General features: G+C 38.3%; 1 protein-coding gene across 5 annotated transcripts in view; it reads left to right on the plus strand.

Annotated features, from left to right (window-relative positions):
• The window catches only part of DEK1 (calpain-type cysteine protease family), a 54,512-nt gene that overhangs the window by 22,558 nt on the left and 15,866 nt on the right, over positions 1-16,088 (plus strand). For all 5 annotated transcript variants that reach the window (XM_088953521.1, XM_088953525.1, XM_088953522.1 and 2 more), the window contains exons 10-22: positions 3,654-3,712; positions 7,529-7,691; positions 10,285-10,558; positions 10,698-10,848; positions 10,943-11,054; positions 11,152-11,317; positions 11,439-11,509; positions 11,647-11,738; positions 11,900-12,062; positions 12,184-12,255; positions 13,576-13,953; positions 14,040-14,155; positions 14,262-14,559. In XM_088953521.1, the coding sequence (XP_088809647.1) occupies positions 3,654-3,712; positions 7,529-7,691; positions 10,285-10,558; positions 10,698-10,848; positions 10,943-11,054; positions 11,152-11,317; positions 11,439-11,509; positions 11,647-11,738; positions 11,900-12,062; positions 12,184-12,255; positions 13,576-13,953; positions 14,040-14,155; positions 14,262-14,559 (2,115 nt within the window). The remainder of the gene's footprint in view (positions 1-3,653; positions 3,713-7,528; positions 7,692-10,284; positions 10,559-10,697; positions 10,849-10,942; positions 11,055-11,151; positions 11,318-11,438; positions 11,510-11,646; positions 11,739-11,899; positions 12,063-12,183; positions 12,256-13,575; positions 13,954-14,039; positions 14,156-14,261; positions 14,560-16,088) is intronic.

Genomic DNA, 16,088 nt, shown 5'->3' on the forward strand with positions numbered 1-16,088 from the left:
ATCCCAGGGATATTATATGGTGCTACAAGAATTAAATAAAAAAGTTTCAGTGGCTGACAAGGAATATGTCTGTTCTTATACAATGGGTGGGGACTGGGGAGATCAGCAAATGCTTTGGCTGATGGTTTAGCTAAGCAAGGGGCAATTAGGGAAGTCTTGTTTTGGGCTCAGCTGTAATTCTTGTTCTTTCTTCTTTCTAATTTCCTTGTAATTAGTTGGGAGAGGCTGCAGCTCATGCCTCACCAAGGGCTATTGTATGAGATTAAAGTTTTCTATTACATTATGTAGTAATAAAATTTTTCTTTGTTTACAAAAAAATAAATAAATACCTGGCTCAAAGCATTATTTTAAAATTTTTGTGATTGGGAATTTATTTTGGAAACCACTTTTATTTTATTTTATTTTTGCTCAATAACTGTATTAGTAATTTTATTAACATTTCATCAAAGTATATGCTTAGCGTTGGGCTTATAAATACAAAAAGCAGAACCTTTCAGGGGCTCTCCCTTAAGACCAGACCTAACAAGTATGTTGCCCAGATACTGCAAGGCCTTCGCTGGATAAGATGCTTGTTATGGAATTTACCATGGTTCAAAGTTTGACAATTCACAAATGGATCTAATATGGGATGGATATTAATGTTGAAAGCCATTAAAAGGCCCTAAGTCTTAGTATTTCATCTATTGATGACCAGATGACCCTGAAAATTGATGCTTGATAGGGCCTCCTTGTATAGTTGTCCAGGTATATCCCTAGAAATAAATTTACTGGTGTCTTCCTGTGAACAATCATATGCCCTGGGCCTTATAAGAGTTCACGTGGCATATCCTTTTTAGGAATCCTACAATCTGCCTTGTTTTTTCACATATTTGTCTTTCGTTGAGTTTTGTGCTCTAGACCTTGTAGTAGTATTGCTGCTGGGGTCTGGTTTTCTTTACTTATAGCTGTTTTTTCATTTGTTTGTTTATTTTTGTACTTGAGAGGGTGGTTTTGTTATGCCTTGTCATCAGGTTTATGATTCTAATAATCTTGATCGAAGGGAAAAAGCCTGTGTAATGAGTTTGAAAGTACCAATTCTTTTTGTGCATAATCACTTTGTTTTCATGTTAGGATGGGGTTCCCGGATTTGGAGTTTTGATTAAAGAGAAGCTAGATTCCTGTGACAGTACACTGTAATGTGTTGTAGATTTGATTGATTCTTGGAAGAGAGATGGAAAAATGGTGTTTAAGTGCCCTTTTTTCCAAGCTGATTAGGATTCTGCACTTTTTATAGGAAGAGGCTGAGAAATGGTGGTTAGAGGGTTTAAGTAGAACACATATTTCTGAATATTCAATTGTTTTGGGTGAGGAAGTTAAGCTCATGAGAGGAACACATTTTTTGGTAGACTGGTGAACTTAAGTGGATAATATTGTCAAGGTTTAGTGACTTTGGTGGGAGGAGAGAGCCCCCATAGTGAGAAAGAGCGAAAAGGGGGGGGGGGGATCTGGAGGGAACTATTTGAAGATCGAAGGTGAGTTGGTTGCAAAAAATTTTGGGTGAATGGATTAAGAATGTGATGGAAACACTGCTGACGTTTTGTTGGTATTCTAGTTGTTTTAAAAAAAAGCATTGCTAAGTGTGCCACAGATGAGGATATCTTCTGCCTTGTACTCTTTGTAGGTGGTTGAGGTTGAAGGCATTATATGAATCAAAACTTGAGAAGGGTGTTCATGCAACAAAGTCAGGGAAATTGTTTTCATGGTCAAAGGTAAAGCTCTTCGATCCAATAGTTTTCCCATGCCATTCTATTAGTAGTGATTGGGATGTGGTGAAGTGGAACTGCTGCTAGTGTTTTGTCCTCCATGTTAGGTATCGTGAACAACACAAATAATATTATTTGTTGTTGTTGTTATCATTTGATGTTGCTCCCTAAGGTGGTTGTAAGGGCATGGACCAGAAACAGTTTGGGTGATCCAAGAATCTGAGAAAGAGATGGCCGGATCTGAATGGGAATGGAAGTTAGTTGCCGCCCCCTGGAAGGGCTGTGCTATGTACCCATCCGGAGAGGGATCAGGCTGCTGCAGTTCCTGCTGAAGGTCGGTGACTCGGTGATGGGTGAACAAAGAGAAAGCCTGAGAGAGAAGAGAGGGAGAAGGAAGAGAGAATTTGGGTCCCCCTCCTATTTATATTTTTCTTTCTTTTAAGAGTATTTCCAGAATCTTCTAATAGTTTTGTCAATGCATCATGGGTGGCCAGCTGTCAGCCACTAGTTCATTCTTATACAACTTCATTTAATTTGTTCTGAATTACTGCTTGGTGACCTAGATTGGTCATTGGACCAGGCTGACTTGGTTTTGATTCAAGATCTACTAAACCCGGTCTACGGTGGTTCATATGCCCATACTCTGACAGAGGGAAAAATGGAGATAAACTGATCAGCCTTGTTGGAAGCATTAAAAAGTTTATGGTGAATGTGTTATCTTGGATTGGATGTGTTCTTGGAGATATCATATTGCATAGGTTTCTTTCATTTTAGCAAGTACTAGCATTCCCATAGCCAGCAAAGCATGGAAGATAGAACCAAAAAATTATTGAATGGTGTTTAATAGAACTTGGACCTTAAAAGGCATGCATATTTTGATTAGATTTTCTTAATTCTGTTGCTCAGGGTTAGGTGGTGGAAGCCTTGACTAGATGCTTAGAGGGGGTGTCAAAGCTTTGCAGTAATATGGGGGCCCCTTTGGGAGGGCTTCAGTATTTATTGAGCCGCGATAGCCAAGCCGCTTGTGAGAGACTACCAAAATAGCTTCATTGGAAAGTTGATTTCTCAGTTCATGTAACCCTATTTTTGGCTTCTGTGCTTTTTCACAAACATGACTTGGCTTCTGTGTGGGGCGTACCTTGCAATGCCAGAAGTTGCTGTGTGAAAGCCTCCTAATGGGCACTGGGAGTTGGGGCTATTGGAGTGTAGACATTTGATAAACGCCTTATTTAGTAATGTGGGTTGGGGTGGAGTATTCACAGGACTGTGTTCATGTTTCATGGCTAATTCTTTTGATTGGTCAAAGTCCATGATATTGGGCATATGTGACTTGTTGGAAAAATGCATGGAAATAGCAAGGTAGAAGAGGTGATATCTATTATTGGGTGGTTTCAACCTTGATGCTGTTGTGCTGGTCCCTTTTGTACCTTTTAGAATGAAAGACTTCCTTTCTCAGTTTCTCAATAATGTTATTTGATTGCCGTTGCTGCTCAAAAATAAGAAGAAAACTCTTTGTCCTTACAAATTTAGACTAGAAAAAGTGGCAATGGGTTTAGTAAGCTGAAAGTTGTAGTTTAACTTTCTGAAACCTGACATTAATGGTACGTCATTCTTGGGGAACTGGTTGTGAAGGTGTAAAAGAGGCACTTGAGGAATTGGTTCATGTAATATTGGTTATGATCCTCATCTTATATCTGCTTGATATGTTGTCTGTATGGAAGGGTTAATATTTGCATATGAGTAACTCTTTGTCACTTGCATTGTATGCATTTAATTTTTTTTCGATGGAGTGGGACTTATATTTTGCCTTGACATTTTATGTTTCCTTTTTCTTTTTGGGTCATATATTTAAATACTTGTTCTGACATTATTTCCCATTTTATGGTCCCTAACTTGTTACCAAAATTTCAGTATGGTTTCATTGCCTGGCTGTTGAGCACCTGTGTAGGCTTGCTGCTTTCCTTTTTGAGGTATGATACACCCTTTCTTCAATTCAATGATCAGTTGTCATTTCTCTAAATTTTTCTATGTTGTGATGGCATTATTTCATCTAGCTCTACTATATGTTCTAAATAGGGTGAGGTTTTTGCTTTGTGCTACAACTATTATCTCTGAATTGGGTGGTTATCTATGTGGTTTTATTCTATCTGAACTCGCAAGTTCTTCTCGGTCTTTTTGTGGAGTATGTATAGAGGATTTGGAGTATTCATCTGTTAAGAGACCCACTGGAAGCCACTGTTTTGGACTTACACCCCAGGATATATTTCACTTTTTTCCTGCTTATATATAAATGGTTACCCCAGGATATATTTCTAATTCTTGATCTTTTTCTAGTAAATAGTTGCCTCTTTTTGGCATGTGGAATGGACTTCTCTGCTGATATTTTCCACATGGAAAGTGGGTGATCTGGAAGTGCATGCTTTTCTTCTTTTGGGCTGCAACTGCAATTTTTCTTTGTAAAGTATTGGAGTGTCCTAGACTGATCTGTTTTCTATAATCAGTGAATGCTGCCTCTTATTAATGCACTCATTTCTAATTTTTCCAATGTGGCTCTGCCACTTATGTCTCATTTTCCTTATCTGTGCAAAATATCCCATGAGCATCTCCATTTTTTCCCCCTGGCTTAATTCCATGGGCAACATACCCTTTGAGATCTCCCTTACAGTGGATTAGTAAACAATGTAGTGAAATGGCCACTCTTATATTTACCAATAACATATCAGGAGTTTTATTATAAGCTCAAAACTCTTCAAAGTTCTCCCACACTACCAATAAAAAAAGAGTGCAGAGTCCCATACTATGAGAACCAAGATACCTAACATTACCTTAACCCCATATGACAAAATCAGGATTTACCCTTAGGGAGAGACCCGTAGTACCGGTCTCTATGCCCAACAGGTCCTCTAAATGATGAATGTGCTGCATTACTAGCTAATATTTGGACTCGCTTGAAGAGATGTTCACATTTGAGGAAGTGTTCCAGCTGCCTAATGACATTGTGAAGGGCCATGGGCCCTTATTTTTCCTACCTAGCATTCAACCATCACTTGGGAGACCTCTTCTGCTAATGCATTGGTACAGCTTGAGTAGCCATCAGCCATAGGACTGAAGAAGCAACACAATCTGAATATGAATAAAGTCCTCCAAAAGACCTCATATTTTACTTTTAACATTTGAATATCTATTATGATGGATAATTCGGCAAGAGGTGATTGCTGCTGAAGGGTATGCTTCTTCTAGTCAATGAAGAGGCTATTAATCTACACTCTCATGGTGTCATTGCCTTGTTGGTGCCGGGACCTCTGAACTCTTGTCTTGTGTGAAGCCAATAAACTAACCTGAGGGTTATCAAGTCCTCAAATGTTTCTTCATTGTTCTTTTTTTACAAAATGATTGTGGCTTTTTCCCCCCAACCAAATTGACCACACCACCTTCTCTTTGACACCTTTACATAATTTTTACTTTTTTGTTCCATCCAAGGGCAGAAGAAAGGGGGTAAACTTGTCTTCAGGTCTTATTGATGGTATCCATCTGGCTCCAAACAAAGAAAAGAAATGCTCCTAAAAATTATATACAAATGTAAAGAAGATTTTGCCCCTTGTTTGGATGGTGTAGGATGGAAAGGTAGTCCTAATAGAATGATTGTGGTGGATAAAAGTTATAACGGTGAGACTTGTTATCGTTTATTAATCTCCTGCCCCTTTGAAAGTTCTATTTGGGATTGGTTTCTTCTTTGTTTGGGTGTAGGTGGACTCCCCCACCAAATGTACAAAGCTTGTTTGCCTCTACTTTGCTACTTGGCCTAAGAAGAGGAGGAGAATTCTATGGAGGTGCACAAGAGCAGTTGTTTATTGGACAGTTTGGGAAGACAGGAACTCGAGAATTTTTGAAGATGAGGAAAGAAGTTGTGCTGAATTAATTTAAGTAAGCATAATAAGAGTAGTTCACTGGTATAGTTGCGTCAACTGTTTGATGATGTTCCATTGGTTGATTTGCATAGAAATTGCATGGTGGTGGCTCCTTCGGGTCCGGTTAAGGCTGTTACAGTTCCTATTTGATCTCCATCCATTGGTGATCCAATAAAGTTGAACTTTGATTGTAGTAGTGAAGGGAATCCTGGTCCGTTGGTTATTGGAGGAGTATCAGGAATGAAGAATGTAAAATACTAACCTTCTATTCAGGTCCAATTGGTATAGGTGATTTGTTAAGAGCTGAGGTTTTGGAATGAGTGCAAAGGGGCAAAGTAGTTGAACATTAGAGAGTTGATTGTTTAAGGTGACTCAAAGTTGGTAGTAGGTTGGTTGATAAGGGAGCAAGCTGGATTTTGGTTGCTATCTTAATGAAAGGAAGAGATTAAATGGCTGAAACAAAATATGGAAATATAACCGGAATGGGTTAAAGGGAGTGCTAATTCGTTTGCTGGTGTACTAGCAAAATAGGTGGTGGGAAGAGATCAAATGTTCTGGGTTCTATAGTAAATTTTTGTGTGTAGGAGTTTATCTTCCTCTGCTTTACTTGTACTTTGCTTTAATTTTTAATAAAAATGTTGCAGTTATTCATAAGAGGGGGGGATAAGGACCTTAATTATAAGAAAGAAATTCATATCTGAAAAGAGAATAGAGAGGAAGAAATAATGCACCTTTTGAAGCAAAAGATATAAGCAAGAAGGTTCCATGATATTGTGGATGGAACTCTCACATAAAGAAGCAAGAAAATTGTCAAGTAATTTAGATAGGTGAATTTCTGGTATCAGTAAAAATGGGATCAAGAAAAGTCCATTTAACATATTAGTGAAAAGCGGTCTGTTTAGATCTGTTAGTTGTCTATCTTTACTCAAGAGGAAATTTATGACTAAGAAATAATGAAGCCAAAATACAGGCAAGTAAATGGATAAAAGATTCAAGCTCTTGGGTTGCCCATGGCGTGGCCCTGTGATACTCCCAATCTAAGAGGCACTCTGAAGGGATTCTACAATCATATGCTTTCTCTTAGAAACACTTTATGAAGATCTCTCTTAACTTTTCAATCAACCGTCTCAAAAGAAAGATAGTTTCCATGTAATATTCCTGCCTATGGTACCACCGGCCAAGAGGTTAGCTTGTTCAATAGCTGACTGGCTAACCCATGGGAACCATATATTCCCTATGCTTTTAATGATCTGTTCTCTCACATTCAGTACCGGTAACACCAAGTCTCTTCCCTTCCATCCATCAAGATACTTACCATAATCTCTGAGCCTCCTTCAACCTCCACAGTAGTATACCGTTATGAACACATCAAATTGCAAACCTTTAACAGCATGAAAATATCACTTAAAAATTCATTCGACAATGCCGACCAGCCTATATCACATCCGTTGAGTTATTGGCAAATTTACATTGCATACAGTCGGTTTTACTCCTTGCTTAACTTAAAACATTGACATGTCACATGATAACCATCTTCTGCATGATTGTGGTGGCTATTGTGTGGGGTGTGTGTGTGGTGGTGAAGGATTCTCTTACCTAGATGTGCAGTTTTTTTACCCTTTTCTTTTCTGTTCTTTTTCCTAATGAACAAGAATTTAGTTACATTGTATATGAACAACATTGACATTTGACAACTATTAACCATGATCCCTCAATGGCACTTGTATTATCTAATTAAATAAACAGGAAATTCTTGTCATTTCTGTCTGGCTTTTAAGCAATCACTTTTTTTTTTTGTAGAGTTTGTGTTACTTCTTCCTATTCTAGTATGTTGCTTTTATGCCTTCTGTGTTTATGTTTTTGTGTTCTCTTCTGTAGCAAATCATCAGTTCTACTTGGCTTGGCTTTGACTGTTCCCCTCATGGTGGCCTGCCTATCTATTGCCCTTCCTATATGGATCCGTAATGGCTACGAGTTTTGGGTTCGACGTGTTGATTGTGCAAGTCATGGGGGAAATCATCAAAATTCTGGGACAAAGGAGGTCTTTGCAGCAACTTTCTGTCTCCTTTACATGACCAATAAAACATTTTTACCTACATCATGCATCTTATTTGTGCTTATACCAGAACTCTTGTATGTATGTATGTATATATGTATGTATGCCCACTGAAAACTCTCACAATTATGCTGGTATTTGGGAACTAGTCCATTATTTCAGCCCACAATATGAAACTTTTATTTTGTGAATAATGTTGCAAGTTGGATTGGCAACATTTACCGACTTTTTTTTTATTCATAAAAAAAAACATTTACTGACTTTTTAACCTTCACCGGTTGTTTATTTGGTGGATAGAATGTAATACATCTCTTAATGTTGTACCGGTTATGTGACATGGGCTCCTGATTAATGGAGTACTTGGTGCTGGCTGGTTAGGCAAGAACCAAGCCACTTGACTGCCTTTTGGATTTTACCTTATAGGTTGTGTTATGGTTATAGAACTAAGGACTTTTTGATGGGTCTGCCTCCCCTATATGTCACTACATAGTGCTTCTATACTTTATTGTATAAGGTGCATAATTGCATTTTGAGTGGCTCTTTGCCCCATGTCTCACCACATGGTGCAGTTTCGATTACTGGATGCCACTGCTTAGGTGGTGCAACCTAAGAGATTACCTTAGGCAAATATAATCATGAATAATTACATTTAATACTTGTCCCCAGACTCCCCACTTCCCTATTCCTTGAGCTTTAAAATATAACTTCTCCCACCATGAATCGTAAAGTGGAACTAGGTAATTGTTGTGATGTGATCAAGCTGATTTCATGGTACATTGTTGTAATCATTTGATGCTAGGGCCTGATAATGTGGATGTATTTGAAATATTATGGGGCCCCAAGACCCATTTGTGAGTGCTGGGTGCTGCATAACGACATCTAGTATGCTTCCAATTTTGATATTTGTAATGGACATATAATATAATTTGATGCAATGTAATATAATGTGTTATGTTGTTTTATATAATATTATATGTTAGAATGTTGAAGAATTTAAGTGGCAGAAATGCTTTAATGTTGTGAATTTTGATGGATGAGTGGGAAAACTAGAAAGTATTGGATCAGAAATGAACTTATGGAAAGGATGTAGCAGTAGTTTCAGTAAGTGATAAAATGAGGGAAAGTAGACTAGGGTGGTTTGGTTGGATGCAGAGAATAACATTTACATCACCATTAAGAAGTGATCTATTAGACACTGAAGGGGCTAAAAGAGCTAGGGGAAGACCAAAAAGGACATGGGCTGAAATGGTGAGATGATTTTAGGGTCCATAATATAACAATGGATATGGCACAGAACAGGACAGAATGGTAAAACTAGATTCATGTTGCTGACCTGATATGGTTGGGACAAGGTTAAATAATGATGATGATATTCTAAAATAGTTAGGTTGTTCTATTGTGGCCCTTCTGTGATAATGTTGAAGACCCTAGAGAAAAAAGTGCATACAGCACACTGAAAGAAAGCAAAACAGGCATAAAATGTTAAAAAACATGTTCAGTACTTGTTGACGTGCATATGCCACTGATATATATTATACGTTCATTTAAAGACATTTAATTCCATTGTGCCCTTATTTTGATTTTCTTAACTTGGTTCTTAATTGGCTGCGTTTGCTGTGGGCTAATTTCTGCCACTTTTTAATGAGGAGGCACACAAATCTCTGCTGCCCTGTATTTGTTCACTATAAGTTAACAATATATATGATTTGCAATCTTTGCCCCTCATGTTTTGATGGAAGTAGTTTTGGACTGGACTTGGGTAGTGGATATCATGGTGGGTGTCCTCATAACTAATCAAGGGTAATATTTTATATTATATTATCTACAGTTTCTGCTGGTAATTTGATAGCCAAGATCTGTCAATTTTGTTTCTTTATCAGATAATAAATAGGTGAAAAGCTATAGTTGACATGTAGTTTTTTCTTGGTCCTGCCTGCTTGCAAGGAATAATTTTAGAAAGTTGGAAGGCTCAATCACCATGATGCACATACTGCTGAATTGCCACTTAGCATCTTGTTTTGAACTAGTATTTCATAATGTGTATAGTTGTACCATTCAACAACTATTATGATATTTTTCCTGGTTGGGTGTTAGTGATTCTTTAGAAAGGTCTGGTATATGGACTTCAACAGCGCTGGTTTTACAGTGTAATACCAAAACGAATTTGTTGTATTATGCACTATTTACATGAAGTTAAAAGTTATATTGCGGAAAATTGACATCTGATTAAATTATGTGAACATCTTATGAACTGGATCTTAACTGGATTAAATCAGGGTGGACAGATTCATCCTGATTAAAAGGGTTGATATTTAAGATCCTTATCTTGCTTAATCAGGTTAGGTCTGGAAGAAATCCAACTTGATGACCATTCCATTGATAGCCTCACTGCTTGTTGATAAAAAGCAGTTGATACTTTATTTATTTGGTTATAGTTATACCTTCAAAGTTCTCTCTTTCGTTCTCCTGCCAATATTTGTTAAGGAATATCTTTGATATTAAAAGTTTTTATTGTGTTTTGAATTTGAAAAGAAACCTTTATTTTTGTCTTCACATCCCTTTCTTGGTACCTTCCCAGGGTATTATTCTTGCTGTTTGCATATTGGTTTTTACTGGATCTCTCTTAGCTCTTGGTGGAATAGTATCTGCAAAGCCTTTGGATGATTTAGGATACAAGGGGTGGACTGGGGACGAGAAAGGTTTCACTTCTCCTTATGCATCACCAGTTTATCTTGGGTGGGCTATGGCTTCAACAATTGCTTTGATTGTTACTGGTGTACTGCCTATTGTCTCCTGGTTTGCAACATATCGTTTTTCTATGTCTTCTGCTATATGTGCTGGAATATTTGCTGGTAAGCTATCTGATGCAAATATCATGTCATTTCTAGTGGTGTTTCTCTGGAGTTTATTCAACTATTTGACTGATGAGTTTGTGGAAAGTGGAATATAACCCTGGTAGTAATATATATATCTACTCACCTTATCTGGCAGTTGTTCTTGTGGCATTTTGTGGTGCATCTTATTTGGAGGTGGTGAATTCCCGGGTTGACCGAGTACCTACAAATGGTGATTTCCTTGCTTCTTTACTCCCATTGGTGTGCATCCCAGCAGTGCTATCACTTTTTTGTGGTCTGCATAAATGGTTAGTAATGGCACGTTTTAATATAAAAACAGTATGTTGTCATTGCAATAGGGATAATGCTGTTTCTTAAATTGGGTATGAAAAATGTTTACAGGAAGGACGATGACTGGAGACTTTCTAGAGGTGTTTATGTATTTGTTGGTATTGGTCTTTTGCTTTCGCTTGGGGCAATCTCAGCTGTTATAGCTATAGTTAAACCTTGGATGGTTGGTGAAACTTGTGTTGTTTTTTGAATAATCCTAGTTTTCAGATTTAACTGCTTGGATTGATTTGTCCTTGGTTATTTTCTTTCTGTATTGACAGATAGGAGTTGCATTCCTTTTAGTTCTCCTTCTCGTTGTCCTGGCTATTGGTGTTGTCCACTACTGGGCTTCAAATAATTTCTATTTGACGAGGGCACAGATGTTCCTAGTTTGCTTCCTTGCATTTCTTTTGGCTTTAGCTGCATTTGTTGTTGGATTATTAGATGGTGAGAATGTCAGCTTTTTCTATTTCATATTTTTCCTACCCCCTAAATGTTGCTTATCAGATGAAATCACTATTCTGTTGGTTTCTTTGTTAACATTGTTGACAAAATTATTTATTTGCAGATAAACCCTTTGTTGGGGCAAGTGTTGGTTACTTCTCATTTCTGTTTCTTCTTGCTGGGAGAGCATTGACTGTGAGTATCATTGCACTCTGTTGAAACAATTATTGAATCTGTATAATTTGGCATTGGGTTATTGTATCTTTGACTTTTTATCTTAGTTGTTGGTCTTAATGGTCATCTTCTCTCTGACAAGTATTTTTTTTTTTCAGGTGCTGCTTTCACCTCCAGTTGTAGTTTATTCTCCAAGAGTGTTGCCTGTGTATGTTTATGATGCACATGCTGATTCTGCAAAAAATGTCAGGTTTGTTGTAAAGCATTTTCTGTTTACTTGAATGTTAGTGATCTTATTGTTGGTTATCCTGTGTTCTATCATTTGCAGTCAATTTCTTTGTTTGGTTTATTTGGCATCCAGTATTAATTTATTTCTTTTATCTTATTGGACCTCCGTCAATTGTTGGGCAGTGCTGCATTTCTTGTTCTATATGGGATTGCATTGGCCACTGAGGGCTGGGGTGTTGTTGCTAGTTTGATAATTTATCCACCATTTGCTGGGGCAGCTGTATCAGCAATTACACTTGTTGTGGCTTTTGGGTTTGCTGTATCTCGTCCTTGCTTGACACTGAAGGTTGGTCCCTTCAACTGTATGGCTTTAGGGTGAATGTTCTGTGATGCATTTTTTTAATGTTTGTCTTATGTAAACTCATCTATTTCTATCTGATAGCATTCCACTCATTTCTTATCACCAGATGATGGAGGATGCTGTGCATTTTCTCAGTAAAGAAACTGTTGTTCAAGCAATTGCTCGATCAGCAACTAAAGTATGCTTGCTTATACTCTGAGATGGCTTGAATTTACAGAGTATATATATATATATATATTATATATATATATATATATTTTTGCAAACATACCACTATACTATTAGTTTGTTATTTGAATCTTGAAGCAATCCAAGTACAACTGAAGTACTGGGTTTTCGATCAGAGTGCGTTCGGGACTGAAAACAAGATTGTCAAGTGTGAAAACAGTTGGAAAGTCACAAAGCTAGGCCTGGTTAATGTCTTGTTGAATGGGTTTGAAGGAGAATGTTTTAAGATTGAAATCCTGACTAGTGCAAGGTCTTTAAGAACGTAATTGTCTGCTTGGGTTGATGATTCATAAACTGATCAACCATCAGCTTCAACAAATTCCTTTCAATTGTAGGGCTTCAAATTTAAACAATGGTGTTTCAAGGTTGCCTAGCCTCTTTTCTAGGATTGGATTTGGAATGTTTTCTGTTTATAGGTGTAACGTGGGCCGTGCCAAAATTTAGACAAATACATATATGAATAATATGTGTAAATGCACATAATATTTATTAATAATATATACATAATATATATTTATATATATTAATGTGGGTTGTGCCAGGCCGTGCTGAGCCAGGCATGTGGGCCGTGACAGCCTGTGGGCATTGAACCCTTGGTCCAGCCTGGTCCTGGGTTATGGACTATGCATGGCATGGCACTGCAAGGCATTGTAGCACCGTAGGCCGTGCTGGCCCATGGCTGGCCCGATCTGTTTTATGCCTTTACTGTCTATGGTTGAAACTTGATTTTTATTTCTTCTGTTTATGTCTAAAATTTTATTCTTATTTGAATTTCAAATGTGTTTAAACTTGTATAGAATCTCTTGGATTTATTGTTTTTGTGGAACTAATATACATGTGCGTATGCATATATTTGAACATACTGATCATTAGATCCAAGGTTTTCGAGAACCTTTGGAGCATACACGATAGTTTTAGATTCATTAATTTAACAATGGATATAGCACTAAACGGCTTGGAATGGCAAGACAGGATTCATGTAGCTGACCCTATATAGTTGGGATACGTCTTAGATGATGATGATGATAAAACTGAATCTCATTCATATTAGGTGCAAATGGTTTTTGATTAGCAGTGGTTTTTTGGCACTGCTTATGATGATCCCGACATTCCTGACATACTCAAAAAGTAGATGTTTCACTTGCTATTATCACAACTAATTCCAGAGAATTACTCCAGTGCCTCTGAAGCTCTTGTAATTTATTGCAGCTGCATCTAGCTGTTATATTTACTCTTGTGATTAATTTTGTTAATCTGTTTAACCTTGCAGACTAGAAATGCTATTTCTGGAACTTATTCTGCACCACAGAGGTCAGCTAGTTCGGCTGCTCTTCTAGTTGGTGATCCTACTGTTATGCGGGACAGGGCAGGGAATTTTGTTCTTCCAAGAGCAGATGTTATGAAATTGAGAGATCGCTTGAGAAATGAAGAATTAGCTGCAGGGTTATTCTTTGCCAGAATGAGAGTTGGTAGGACATTCCGGCATGAATCATCCAGTGATGTGGGACACAGGAGGGAAATGTGTGCTCATGCACGCATTCTGGCATTAGAAGAGGCAATTGATACAGAATGGGTGTACATGTGGGACAAGTTTGGTGGTTATTTGCTTCTTTTGCTTGGTCTAACAGCTAAAGCAGAGCGGGTGCAGGTGAACAAGAATGCTAATGATTTTCTATATAAGTTGTTTATATTTTAGTTGTAGTTGTATTATGGGTTATCCTTTTGCTATGGCAGGATGAGGTCCGTTTGAGACTGTTTCTTGATAGCATTGGTTTTTCGGACCTAAGTGCTAAGAAGATTAAGAAATGGTTGCCTGAAGACCGCAGGCAGTTTGAACTTATTCAGGAGAGGTGCATATATATTCTTGAATTACATGCTTGTGCATTTTTTCATCCAAGCTTATCTTATTGTTGGCCGTTATTTTTTTTTTCTAATTTTATATTATAATTGTTGTAGCTACATAAAAGAAAAGGAGATGGAAGAGGAAATCTTAATGCAGAGGCGTGAAGAGGAAGGCAAGGGAAAAGAGAGAAGGAAGGCACTTTTGGAGAAGGAAGAACGAAAATGGAAAGAGATAGAAGCTTCTCTAATATCCTCTATTCCAAATGTTGGTAGTAGGGAGGCTGCTGCAATGGCTGCTGCTGTTCGTGCTGTGGGTGGTGACTCTGTTTTGGATGACTCTTTTGCTCGAGAGCGGGTTGCCAGCATTGCTCACCGTATTCGCACAGCTCAGCTAGCTCGTAGGGCACAACAGGTTGGTTTTCTTTTATCAAGAATTAGAATGTGCTTCTAGAATTGGGTGAAGAGGACAAGAGCAGACAAGCTTATATACATGCTGTATAGTTATGTGTCATGTTGTTTTCTTTACTTTGTTTTTTCTTTCCTAACCTGGCAGCATAATGACTATTATCTCATTACACTCATGGACCAAAGTTTTCTTGGGCTATGCCTGATTGGGAAGTTGATAAAGGTTCTGAAATGCTTCATGAAGTATTTTGTTGCCACACCATTTATCTTTGCAAAAACAAATCTGGTTCCCAACACCTAATAAATGAAGCAAAATCTGCAAGCCACAATGAAGTAGGTAGATTAGCAACCGATGAGATTGAGAAGATTCACAAGAGAAACAATATGGCTTCATGGAGAAGAACAGCGGTGATCGGTGCGAAGACGTTCAATTTGGAAATACAAGCAGATGAACGAGAAGCGATTGAGGTGACAGGAAGGAGTGGAGGAGCCTGGACGAGACTGACTCTAACTTTTGAGGAAGTGAAGTGGTGGAGAAACTTCATTCAGAAGGTGCTCAGGAACCCGAATTGTTCACTGGAGGATAAAAACCGAAATGAAAAGGGTAGAGTTCTCATCCTTCAACTGAAAGAGAACAAGTGGGGTAGGTAAATTCATCCGCTTGAGTAGTTGGGAAAAAATTATAAGTTGAGAAACATATGCTTACCTAAAGAGCCATCCAGTGGAGGCTAGAAGCGGTTCGAAAGCTTGCTAAACACTCTAGTTCCCTCCCTCAAAAGAAAACCTTGACCACCCGACCTCTCCTTGAGCTCTTCCCTCAGCTTGAGAAAATAAGTAAAGTTGTAAAGGCAAGAGGGTCTTCGTTCATTTCAGTGGTCCACCAAGATAAACCATTTGGCAAGTGGAAGCAAGCGTTCGTTTGTACCAAACCGGGAACACTTTCGTGGAGAGAAGTGGAACCAGGACTCTTAGCTAACCTCCGTACCCATGAGCTTGTAAGCCTCCACCCAGTTGGAGTTCAAATCAGCCCCCTAGAAGATTGTCCCCCACAATGTCCCACAACACATCCCCACCATGTATTGAGAACATCTCCCGATGATGATATCATCATTTTTGGGATTGTCATCGGGAGATGTTCCCAATACACGATGGGGATGTGCTGTGGGACGTTGTGGGGGGCTGATTTGGTCTTACCCGATTGACTCCATTAGGGCAGTGGAGTTTGCTCCATCTAAGGGTTTAGTCCTAAGATGGGTCAGCCTAAAGGAAATACTGTTGTGTGGAAAACTGGCCCTCTTAGATCGGTGGGTTCCTATGGTTAATGCCGTTCCGGACCAGCTAGACTTTAACGGATGGTTAAAAATTCATGGCCTACCCTTTCACCTCTGGATTGAGGATGTATTTACCCTGATTGAAAGCTTGTGCGGTGGCCTTGAGAAAATTGATAGTAACACAAGGAACCTTTCAACCTTCAGCTTCGCACGCATAAAGGTTAGTCGCGGAGTTCACGCAATCCCCCGCTCGATACCTCTATTA

The sequence above is a fragment of the Nelumbo lutea genome, chromosome 7, assembly GCF_056320005.1.
Source record: "Nelumbo lutea isolate HS-2025 chromosome 7, American lotus-T2T, whole genome shotgun sequence".
NCBI lineage: Eukaryota > Viridiplantae > Streptophyta > Magnoliopsida > Proteales > Nelumbonaceae > Nelumbo > Nelumbo lutea.